Source organism: Protomyctophum bolini (assembly GCF_963924005.1).
Source record: "Protomyctophum bolini genome assembly, chromosome: 21".
NCBI lineage: Eukaryota > Metazoa > Chordata > Actinopteri > Myctophiformes > Myctophidae > Protomyctophum > Protomyctophum bolini.
Genome location: NC_137882.1, coordinates 19,375,774 through 19,388,273, shown reverse-complemented (window position 1 = coordinate 19,388,273; position 12,500 = coordinate 19,375,774). Strand labels below are relative to the sequence as shown.

Genomic DNA, 12,500 nt, shown 5'->3' with positions numbered 1-12,500 from the left:
CTGTGACTGTATACTGTATACTGAAAATAGTGGTAAATCTACAAGCAGCTCTCTATGCTTGTAGATCTACAAAAAGTGCCAAGCCGACCGTCAAAATAACACATTTCTCCGCGGCTCCGCCACGTTATAACGAGCGGCCGTGTGTGTGTCCTTACAAACAGCGAAAATAGCCAATCTGGATGAGAAATAGCAGCACTCTCGTCGGGAGGGGGGAAGGGGGGGGGGCAGCACAAATATCCTACGTGTAGAGCAACCAAATGGTCAGCTACGTCCCTGTTTGTCTGTGACACCGTCCGATAACTCGGGCTAGAGATAACGGCTCTGAAACCACAAGCCTGGAAGGAGAAGAGAGCGATAAAGAAACAGACACAAAGAGAGAGAGGGATCGAGTCCAATCAAGCCGTTTACCCACACGGATCGAGCTCATTAGCAGCCAAACATCTGAGAGGTATAGCACAGAGCTCTGCAACGGGTGTCCTCTTCTATCATAGCAGAAGAGAAAACACCCATCTGAAGAGCTCAGCTGGCCTCGGCCACGCCCCGGCCACATCCACCTGCGACTATATGCAGTCTTTTCCCACACTATTTTCTCAACCCATGAACTAATGTGTGTCTCCATGTGTAGAGCAGGCTATATAGCACTTGGAAGTTGGAATCCCAGCTTATGGGCAGGTTTAGGGTTGGTATAGTGAGAAGTGGGCTTTAGAAAGGTGGGGGAAAGTGGCGTATCGGGGCTTGGTTTGCCGGCCCCACAAGGGTCTCTGGAAGACTAGAGGAAACCCAGAGCTGCACGGTGCCTGACCCCCCCCCCCCCCCCCAAGCCTTCCTGCCCAGCCTTGCCTTAACCTCTCCTTCAGTCAGTCGTCTTCCCAGTGAAAAAGGAGAGAGCCTGATTTGCGCTGACAGAACCGTATCACCTCCCGTCAATCCAGACACTCGGGGAGAAAAGACGAGTGGAGTCACCCGTCCATCCAGTGTATTGTACCTCCCCCTCAGGCGGAAAACCTTTCCTTCTTCTTGTGTCCTTTTATATCGGTGGTTCTCAAACCTTTTCGTGTCAAGGACCCCCAAATTGATATTGTATTTGGCTGCGGACCACCATCTGAAAAGGTTTTGTGCCAGGACCCTAAGAAGAAAAGAAAAAAAGTTTTTCAAAGAGACACAAAGTGACACGCTGTGAGCTTGTAGTTTTGCTATTTTTAAATAACAAACATATAAATGGATAAAGTGGTTAACATGATTGTGATGCTATTAAGTGCTTTTGCTGGCGACCCCCTGAAATCCCCCCACCACCACCACCACCACCCCAAGGACCCCACTTTGAGAACCAACGTCACCCCCCCCCCCCCCTCTCCATCCGGTGTAGCACCGACCGTTATCCATAATATTTTCTCGTGTCTCTTTGTGCGTAAGCCTGGTGGGCCTACACCCCCAACCACCCCCCCAGCCCCCCCTTTCCCACATCACCTGTGGTTTTGCAAATGCGCCCGTCTTAATTTGAGGCAGGTGGGGGAAGTATGTTCTCGTCAGTGGGCGCGGCGGGGGCCGTGCGGTTACTTGTCTGCGCCCACCTGAGGGCTCTAGCCCACCCTGAGCCGTCATTCAAAGTGTAAATCGCCTTTTTGTGTGAAATAACCGCGCATTAAGTGAGTTTCGAGCCCGCTAAGGAGGTGCCTGTGTTTTGACAGTAATTTGGGACTCAAGCATAACTTGCAAAAAAAAAAGCACGCCCCGAAGCCTAGAAGGCACATATTTGAGCAGGGAGGTGGAGAGAGAGGATATAATGAGGGAAGCAGAGAGAGAATAGTGGTGGAAAATATATGGTGGATATTTATTACACAAGTAAAAGTATCAATAGCACATATAGTAGAAATAAGTAAAGTTCGGTATTTAAAAAAATACTTCAGTATGAAATGTTCTTAAATTACCAAAAGTCAAAGTAATCATGCAGATTTGTCACATTTCAAGTTGTTAATGTGGTTAAACTGGTTAATGTATTTTTTGTAATAATAATCAAAATCTGCAAGGTAACTACTAGTAACTAAAGTTGTCAAATAATTGTAGTAAAAATAAAAGTACAATATTTGCCTCTGAGTTGTAGTGAACTAGAGGTATACTATTGAAAATACTACTTAAAGTAATACTACTACTTTCCAGCGCTGAGCTCATGTGTGCATTGCCTTTCCTTTGTACAGTCTCCATATGTGTCACACATACAAATTAGATCATAGTACTGTGTGATTCAGTGTTATACCTAATATATAGATGTGTGTGTGTGTGTGTGTGTGTGTGTGTGTGTGTGTGTGTGTGTGTGTGTGTGTGTGTGTGTGTCTGTTGGTAATGATGCTGGGTAATGAGGAATGGATAATAAAATAAAACGAAGAAAATAAATCTATATTAAGAGCTGAAGTCATGAGCATTATGGGCGATTAAATGCTGTGGAAACCTGAGGCCCTTTGAGCTCGCTGTGCGGCACTCACCCATGTCAGTCAGAATGAGCACACACCACGCACGCACACACACACACACACACACACACACACAATGTAGAGAACTCATCACTCCTGCATGGCAAAACACATTCGCAACACACACATAGTTACTAGTGGAAAACCCACAACTGTGTACAACACGCACGCACGTGCGCACACACACACACACACACACACACACACACACACACACACACACACACACACACACTACCATGATAATCGTGAGCTCTGTTGAGACCACCCTCATTGACCAATCACTCCAATTCATCCTTGCTCTTGTGTCTTATGTTTCGTGTGTGTGTGTGTGTGTGTGTGTGTGTGTGTGTGTGTGATCCAACGGCCACATTTCAAAGCTGTTTTCCTTCCTTGCCCCAGAAAAGTCAGCGCTGACTCAATTAGGCCATTCCTCCCGTCAATAGCCGCGGGTCTGAAATTACATTTCAGTTGGGCTTTGGTGTGTGTGTGTGTGTGTGTGTGTGTGTGTGTGTGTGTGTGTGTGTGTGTGTGTGTGTGTGTGCACACGAGCACAGCCTGTGTGTGTGCATACACCAGCGATCGCTATGAGGCAGTTTTTGATAGCGTTAACACCTGGTCTCTCTGTATACCAGCCAACAAGGGCCATATAATCACTTCCAATAGATATTCTCGTATAGAATGGACCCATCTGCCGTGTGTGTGTGTGACTGTGTGTGTGTGTGTGTGTTTTAACCTGAGATGATCATTACTGTGGAACATTATGTTTTCAGCCATTACTGATGCGAAACGCTGCATTGCTCTGCCTTTATGGGCCTGTGTGTGTGCGTGCATGCGTGCACGCGCGGCACACACATACCATATAAATTGGAACGTGTAATTATGACAGCATGTTCAACCGGTTGCTGCTTCTGTAGCTAGGCAGCAGAGCACAGCAGATGTACGCAACAAAGAGCGAAAACCTGCAAATGAATATGTGGGTTTTAAAAGATTAAAACCTGGTCAATGAATAAGTATATGATTGATGTTGTCAAAAGCACAGCACTGTATGTCTGACCGCGTGCTGTCCTCTCTCTGTCCAGGTATGACTACGTGGAGGTGCGCGACGGCGTGGACGAGACGGGTCAGCTGGTGGGGAAGTACTGCGGCAAGATCGCCCCCTCCCCCGTGGTCTCGTCCGGCAACCAGCTCTTCATCAAGTTCGTGACCGACTACGAGACCCACGGAGCGGGCTTCTCCATCCGCTACGAGATCTTTAAGACGGGTGAGTGCAATGCGTGGACGTGGGACTAACGTGGTAGAGTTTCAGCTGTACCTGGACAGTTGGTTATACGTGAGGCTGTGTTGTGTCAAAAAACTAATTCATGCTTGAAGCCGAATTTGGTCGGGTTCCATAGAGCCAAATCAAATGGCTTCAGATCTGAGCCAAGTCTCCTGAGGAGGCGCGTCTGAAGCCTGTCCTGGACAGGCGTCTCCGGACATGAGAACAAACAACATAAGCCCGTCAACAACTTAATCTGATATAAATGTGGTGAGCCGTCGGAAAACCACCCACAAGCTATTTTAACCCATTTTGGGCGAGAACCCCTTTTGGTGTTTTAAACATTGTGTTATAATTTACCTATTGAAAAATAGCTAAAGGCTTTAAGCTCATATATGTTCTTTCAGAGCGAGTTTTTAACTCAAATATTTGCTACTGAGAAGGTCCCTGGAACAACTGAGATAGAAACATGTTTTTTTCAGAAAAGACATTTGTTTAATTGCGACGTCCGGTCTAAATGGGTTAAGGGCTTGACTCCGTTTGCGGGGCTGAATCACAGTAGGACACACACTGTACCATCTGGGTGGCAGAGGAGGAATTAATGACAAAGAGCCAAGCATGCCTTCCCATTTCATGGTTTGTTTGTCACTTGGTCAAGCCATCGGTGCGTCAAATTATGCGATGGCAGGATGGCGAACAATATGCTCCGCTCAGAGCAGATGAATCATCCCCATGCACTGTAAATGCAGATGGTTTAATGTCTGCAGTGAATTATGTGCAATAATTGCAGGTGCATAATTCACTTTGTGTCGATGTCAGAAATACAAAAACAAATCAGAACTACTCTGTCGTTTCGTCGCCCTCGGCTGTTCAATCCATTCCCCGCGTCCTCATTGGCTCCCCGCCAAGGCGAGAGAGGAGACTTCGGCGCCTCGTGTAAGGGCGCGCCCGTTTGGCGATTAAAATACGCCGCGATGATTGGCGTAAACATCCAAACGGGCCAGGTGACAGAGTGGCTAATCCCGAGTGGATCCTTCCTCAGCTTTTAACCTACAAATAAATAAGGCCTTAGAGGATTTTTGAAAGACCCCCTGGGGGTTTCGGAGAATCAGGTACGATGAATGGCAAATATCCTTTTGGGGATGTCTATCTTATCACAATACAACACAGCAAGACGGGGAATTTCCTGCTGGTGCTTTGGCTTCCTGTGTTTGGGGTGGGGGAGGGAGGAGAAGGTTGGGCACGCACACACACAGACGCACGCGCACACACACACATCTAGAGAGAGAGTGACTTGGCGGCAGACAGGTGCTGTAGACTCTACTTTCATTAATTAACCCCAGCGCCTGTCCATGGGATACTCCCATCCCCACCCCCTACCGCCACCTCCACCCTCTGTGACCTCCAAGACAAGATGGATGGCTCGCCACCATCCCTCGTTACTTTCCATCTCGTCTGTGCGTGTGGGTGTATGTGTGTGTGTGTGTGTGTGTGTGTGTGTGTGTGTGTGTGTGTGTGTGTGTGTGTGTGTGTGTGTGTGTGTGTGCCACCATCACAGTGGACCAGCTGGTGGGGTGTGTGTCCATTTGTGAGATCAAAGGGACATACCCCCCTCCCCACACACACGCACGCGCACACACACACACACACACACACACACACACACACACACACACACAGGCACGTTAAAAGCCACTGCAGCATTCTTGTCGTGATTAGCTGGGTATTTCCCCCGGTCTCATCCATTACGATTGGACCGGTTCTAAATGAGCCGTGTTAGGGGCCCCCGCAGTGACTGGAGAGTCCTCCACCTCCTCCTACTGGTACAGACCCATGAATATGGAGCCGGCACCAAACCCGGGAAATACCCCATATAGTTGTAGATGTGTGCATGTGGAGATGGAGGGACAGAGAGAGAGAGAGAGAGAGAGGGTGCAGAGTTAAAGACAATGAATCACCGTTCGACGGTGAGAGTAGGGCCTGTCACAGTTACAATCGCCTAATTGCAATTATTTTGTATAATCGTTTTCCATGTTGAAAAAAATATTCATACATTTTCAAATATTTTCCAAAACTAATCGAAATAGCCCATAATAAAGCTGATGCAATGCGTTACATATGCCTGTAATTGCTTTGGCATATAGTTATTTGCCTCTAAAACTTTCATCACGAAGCCCAAAAGCCAAACAGAAATGTAATTTTATTTATATATTATGTTCCAGTTCAAGTAGAATTGCATGATCGTGACAGCCGCGGGCGAGAAGCTGATGCAAGGCGCCTGTCAGAGACGAAGCGTCTGAGAAATCCAGAGGCTTTATCAGAAATGCAGTCCTTAAGCCTTGGTATATAGGCATATGCCTGGATTTCATGTTATTCTTTTACAGCACTACGGTGGTAATAATTGAAATTCAGCAGTGGTTCTCAACCAGTAACTTTGTTTAACTTTGCCATACGACGGAAGCAACCTTCCGTCATATTGGCATGGCTGCTATCTTGTCTGTGCAACTCAATTGAAGTCAATGTAAGAGAGAAACCACATTATAAGTATCCGTCACTCTCCACACTGCTAGCTTAGAAACAATATGGGCACAAAACAAAAAACAACTCCTACCGCTTGCATGTTAGGAGGTCACGTACCACCCATGTGGGTGTGTTGCTGTAGTGGGACCGGTCCCCTGGGGGCGGGGCGGTGCTTCTCTGTCCCCATGTTATGTTCTCAATCCGTTGTGTTTTGACTGCTGACGCATCGGTTGCCGCCAAGACTCTGGCGTTAATTAGCTGGCCTGTTTGTTAGGGTCGGAGAGAGAGAGAGGCTGATAAATAGACAGGCAGAGGGAGAGGCAGATAAATAGAGGTAAACAACATGAATTTAACTACTGCAGGGTGCTATATGGATAGAGAGATAGAGAAGCGGAGAGAGAGATAGGGAAGCTAGCTGATTAACTAAGCTTATCGACAGCAGAGGTATTAGTGAGAAAACAAGCTAAGGCTGGGTGTTGTGTTGGCGAACACGTGTAAACTTAATGATGATACACAGATGCTGCGATAACGCAAACGTGGAAAGAAACTGGAGGCTGCACAGTGCATGCCAATGAAGGGGAGAATGCTAAGAATGTGGTATGTTTACCTTGGCGGGGCTACAAAGATCACTGGGGATGGACCTCCGAGGCTGGTACGGCCTTCCCAAGTCGGCTAAGCACCGGCTAAGGGCAAGTGGTTGATGAATGTATGTTATGCGCACGCCACACACACAGTCTCCCCGAGGAACTAAACATGTGTATGTTACTCTCACGTGTAAAGTTTATCCGCTTAATCCAACGTGGATACAAATGAGTGAATATACATTCTTCATCATGCGGAACCAAACCTGTGGCAAATGGGATCCCATGCCTGGCTTTCATCAGCTGTTGGGAGGCTAATACAGGAAAGGTTGTTTTGCTTCTCTCTCTCTCTCTCTCTCTCTCTCTCTGGTGTTGCTTTGCCATCATTCTGCCCCCCCTCCTCCCCCCTCTCTCTCTGATTTCCAATCCAAGCGTCTCCATTAGCATGGCTTGTTTGTTTTATGGCCTACAAATTGGCACCTTCGCTCCACTGGCTTAAAGTGTGGCGAGGGAGATATGAATACGGAATGGAGAGAGAGTGTGTTTTGGAGAGCGTTTATTTCCGAGAGAGAGAGACCGGGAGTATCTATTTAAGCCCCCGTTTAAAAAATGTAGTCCCATTTTTGCATGTTTACCCGTCCATCGAGGTGGTGTCTGTCGAGCCGTGAAGCAATCGTGGCGCTAGTGCAATGAGGTTGTCGATGTTTTACGTCACTTTATCTGCATCGTCAAATCAAACCAGGAGATCTCTGGTATGATCTCTGGTATGGTCAAGGTCAAGAATGTCATTCTTTTTTTTATCTGTCTTCCTTTTTTCTGTGAGCTTGTTTTTTGGCCTTGTGCAGCACTTTGGTTGACCACTGGTCAACTGGTCAATAAGGTGTAGGCTGGGGTGGTTGAAGCAAGCTTTGCCAACAGCAGCAGCAGCAGCATGTGGCAGCAATTGTGTGTAGGAGTGAGCCGTATTTAAACAGTTCTTGTTGAGGAATGAGGTGTGATTGGTGTGTAGAAAAGTGTCTGATTGAAAGCAATCAGCAGACTGACAGCTGATTACGTGCCCTGCATGAACTGACGTGATGCTTCATTACAAAGCCATTCTTTGTTGCTCAGTCCTGACCCTCGTGACTCAACCAGTACCCTTAAATGACCCTGGAGGAGTCCCCCGGCAGCCGTTCAGGACAAAGACTGGGCCCAGCCCATCTTCTTTGTGTAGCAGAAAATGACCGTGTTTACCCTGTCATCTTGTCCCACTTACACACATACAGTCCTCAAGCATTCTCTTAAAAGATGCTTCCCCTCCAGCATATGCATGTATAGGCAACAACATGTGCACATTATGTACTCCTAAACCTGTGTTTAAACACATGTGTACACACACACACACACACACACAGGCAGGCAGTCAGGCGCGCACACTTGTTTTTAGTTAAACTCCACTGTTTGCTTAGAACCACATCAAAGCTGGCACTGGGCCAGTTCAAGTGGTATAGGGATGGTACTACAGTATGATGCCCCTCCACCTCTCAGACTCTACCGCACACACACACACACACACACACACACACACACACACACACACACACACACACTTGGCCCTAGATCTTGCGCCACCCCTTATCCCTAAACTTATTTGCAATGTTTTGCTATTTTAAAACATTTTAAAATAGCACAAATAGCCGATCTACAAGCTAACAACGTGTCGATGTAGATTGGCTATAGTTGAACTATTTTTAAATGTTTTAAAATAGTAAGAAATGGCAAATAAGTTTAGGTGTAAGGGGTGGCGCAAGATGGAGCCCGCACAGAGTATATTTCCATAGTTACTCAGAATAATGACTGGAGGGAGCACCACAAAGCAGTGCCGGAGGCATTCCACGCTTGGGGCCCTATTTATCATGTCACCATGCTGCGGGCGAGCTTTACGAGCACACCTGTGTCAACACTTGGGAGGGTGGGGGGTGGGGGGTCGCCTATCGGGGGGCACATACATGGGCTCCTCCTCAGCCTTGCGAAGATTGCCGGCCGGGACACGCCCTGATGGCATAGGTCACATCTGGCATGGAGACGTACTGTCATCGTACACAGATTAAATACAGCATGGAAACCTTAGACGCTAACTCTGTAGCTCCTCCATAACAATGGGTGTCATCATCCCTCACTGCCTGGCAGGACAGGAGAGAAGTGATTACATCAGCACTGTTGACCCGTAGCACTGTGTGTGTGTGTGTGTGTGTGTGTGTGTGTGTGTGTGTGTGTGTGTGTGTGTGTGTGTGTGTGTGTGTGTGTGTGTGTGTGTGTGTGTGTGTGTGTGTGTGTGTGTGTGTGTGTGTGTGTGTGCGTGCGTGCGTGCAAAGAATGACAATCACCAACAGCAGGTTACTGTTTGCTTTAGTGTTGCAAGAGTTAACACTCCACCCTCCATTACGCCCCGTCAGTGCAGAATAAGGTGTGTGTGTGTGTGTGTACATGCGTGCGTCTGTGCGTGTTCGTGTGTGTAAAGGCTAATGATCAGCAGGCAGGCCACATGGAACATAAACGGTGTTGATTTGCTCAGCAGGTTTTAGAACAACACGTCGAGCCGCCTCGGCACCAGTCCCCTAATTACCCAGAAACCCCGAGAAATGGTCACACAGATGGAAAAAGAGGGAGAGGTAATGGGGAGAGAGAGAGAGAATGTTGAAAACCTCCGAGACATGTTTTAAGGTGTAACGCGGCCCCATTGATTAGCACCCTGTCTCCGGTCAGCTCTCGGCACTTTAGTGTGACTAAATGGAGATATAGTGGACAAGTCACTCAAGGGGGGGGGGGGGGGGTAATAGCCAACACAGTGCCGAAGAATGTCATGTAAGCTTGCATAAATAGCAAGTTTAGGCACGTTTACAAGTTTGCGTCATACTGTGAGCTTGTTTCAAAAAGCCAAAGTATACACTTAGGCATAAGTGGTTAACTGTCTTATATCGTTAGAATAGCACTGTGTTGTACTTTGCAGTCATTGAAATCAGATCTCTGTTAAAGTTAATAGTAATAATCCTAATTTGGTCTGTAATAATGACTCATGTCTTTGTTACACGAAAACAAGTGTGCAGCGGATGGAAGATGGACGTGGTGTTTGTTTGTTTCTTTCACACCCTCCCCAGGACCGTTCAGTTCAGCCTAAACAATCGTTAAAAAAAGAATCCATTAAGGCCGGCAGTAAATGCTGGAGCCGTGGCGAGCTCGGAGGTTATACTGGTGAACGCGCGGTGTTGGTTCAAGGTTACTTCACCCCTCGTCTTTACATCCCGTCGTAAATTCTGCTGTTTGTTTGAAAGCCACAGTTGGACCAGATGCCCTGTGTGTGTCTCTTTTTACCTCTACACAGTAAAAACCCTCAATGTTGATTTTACTCTGACCGTGTCAAAACTAAACGTGAAACTGGATCCCGTCCATTTGGGTTAATAGAACTAATAGAACTAAGCGTGCGAACCTGGACCCGGATCTTACAGTGTAGACCAGCGGTTCTCTAAGTGGGAGGGGGGGGGGGGGGTCCAGGGGGTCTCAGCTAAAGTAGTTAATACAGCATCACAATCATATTAGTGGAACTGTCATTTCACTGTCAGAGCCCGAGACACGAGACATACGGTAGGGTTTCGGATCCGGTCCCGGAGTCACTTCTTGTGTATGGAGTGCGTGCGCTCGTAAGTGTGTGCGTACGTGCCTAAGTGCATGTGCAGTGTGTGTGTGTACCCACTGCAGTTCCCATGCAGAGGCGAGCAGCATGTGTACTGATGCTATCGTTCCTGCCGAGCAATCCCTCTGGGAAGTTGATTTTCTTTTCAGCCTGGTCAAAGCTTTCATACTGTACTTACAGAACCCTGTGCTTCCCTTTGGCGTTTTCCTCCCTCCCTCCTCCAACCTAATACTTCATTTATACTTGGTAGTAGACCTGTGTTGTGTGCTGAAAGAATATACTTAGATGGTACTCATAAATCCAGACCAGGTATGATTCTAGATCAGTGATGAAGATTCAATGAATATTCAATCCAATCTTTTAAAAAAAACACAGTGTTGAACAAAAGTGCTGTACGCAAAATACAACAATACAAATAAACAGGGCAACGTAAAGAGATGCAGTGGAAACAAAAACTCTTAATCAGCATGTTTGAACCGCCAAGGAGTACAAGTGAGTTTTCAAACGTGATTTAAACAGAGGTCAAGGTTTGGGAAGCTCTAACATGAGGTGGAAGGTCGTTCCACAGCGTGGGCGCTACAACGGAAAAAGATCTATCTCCACCTTAAGAGGTGACTGGTCAGTGGACCTCAGGACCTCTTGTAGATTCTTTGAGAGGTACCAGTTCCGATAATGTACAATAGTGACAACCCATTTAAAGACTCCCAGCACTCTGCAGGCTTTCTCAGTCACTGAGCCACAGAGTCTCAGGTTTGGTGTTTCAGTCTGCATACCCTTTCCAAAAGGCCAAATCCCTTCTGGTCAACTGCTGTGCAGTGATAAGGGCAACAGAGGGAGGGTAAAAAAAAGAAAATGGATGCAGGGCTGCATGGCTTTGTATTTCTTATTTCAAGAAATTTGAAGTGCTTTATAAATTGGGTGTGCAACTTTATAGAGGACAGCATAATCGAGGGGAAATTGCTAAATTAATGGTGCCAACTGTTCTTGAAAGCCCCATTTTAGTTGAATTAACTGTCAACGCTCTTTACTGGCGTCCAACTCAGGGAGGAACAGAGAGGAAAGTACTTTCTATCTTTCGCTCTTCCTGCGTTCAAATAGCTGGTGGTTGGTCGACTCACTGCAGTGACCCTGATGGTCCTGAACAAGGTACCCTGCCAGCTTTCCTGAGTGACAGGGGAAAAGCACTTTGGCACATTCATTTCAGCCACAGCGAGAGGAAAGGTGGGCATTTATCTAGCGATGACTCCCCACAATTTTGTCTTCAGACGGCCGTCGTGCCCATTACTGCCAGCTGTCAGGATACCATGAAAATGGTGTTGGAAGGAACGAGCAAATGTCTTCCTCTAATGGCTCCAAAATGATTGCGTGGTCCAGCTTTTATTTTTTATTTTTGCTCAGCCCTGACGCATGGGCTTGATTCCTAGGGAGGCTACCAAAAATTGCCGCGACTGAAACGGCAGTCAGAAAGTGCTTTGGAATTGGAAAGGTCTTCGAGGTCTGCAGCCCCCCGATTTATGTTCTCCCTGTAGCGAATGTGCCGAAATGCCCCCTTTTTCCTTCTTCTGTCACTCCTTTAAACTAAATGCCTTTCTGCAGCTGCTCCGTTAATTTCTGAGTGTCATTCATTACCTAATCATAATGGCTTTGCTTGTGATGTTGTGAGGAGTGAGTAACGTGGGAAATCTGTTAACGTTCCCCGTCGGCTGAAAGACAGCTCTCCAGGGAGCTGTGAATAAATGTTTAGACTCTCTGTGTACTCTGTGTGTGTGTACTCTGTGTGTGTGCGTGTGCGTGTGTGTGTGTGTGTGTGCATCCGCGTGTGTGCGCTGATATATAAACAGTCATATCCCCTTGATTCCATCATTGAGGTTGTAATTTTTCCTGCAAAGCGCCGCTCAGTTGTTTCACCAAAGGCTAATGAAGGAGCCAGCGCTTGCTTGCTTGCTTGTGTACGTGCGTGATGTGTGCTCTCGCATGTCTGTCTGTGTGTGTGACTCTGT

General features: G+C 47.0%; 1 protein-coding gene across 4 annotated transcripts in view; it reads left to right on the top strand.

The window, feature by feature from the left end:
• nrp1a (neuropilin 1a) overlaps window positions 1-12,500 on the top strand; it is a 79,312-nt gene that overhangs the window by 19,252 nt on the left and 47,560 nt on the right. For all 4 annotated transcript variants that reach the window (XM_080793449.1, XM_080793451.1, XM_080793448.1 and 1 more), the window contains exon 4: window positions 3,551-3,732. In XM_080793449.1, coding sequence (XP_080649575.1) covers window positions 3,551-3,732 — 182 coding nt within the window. The remainder of the gene's footprint in view (window positions 1-3,550; window positions 3,733-12,500) is intronic.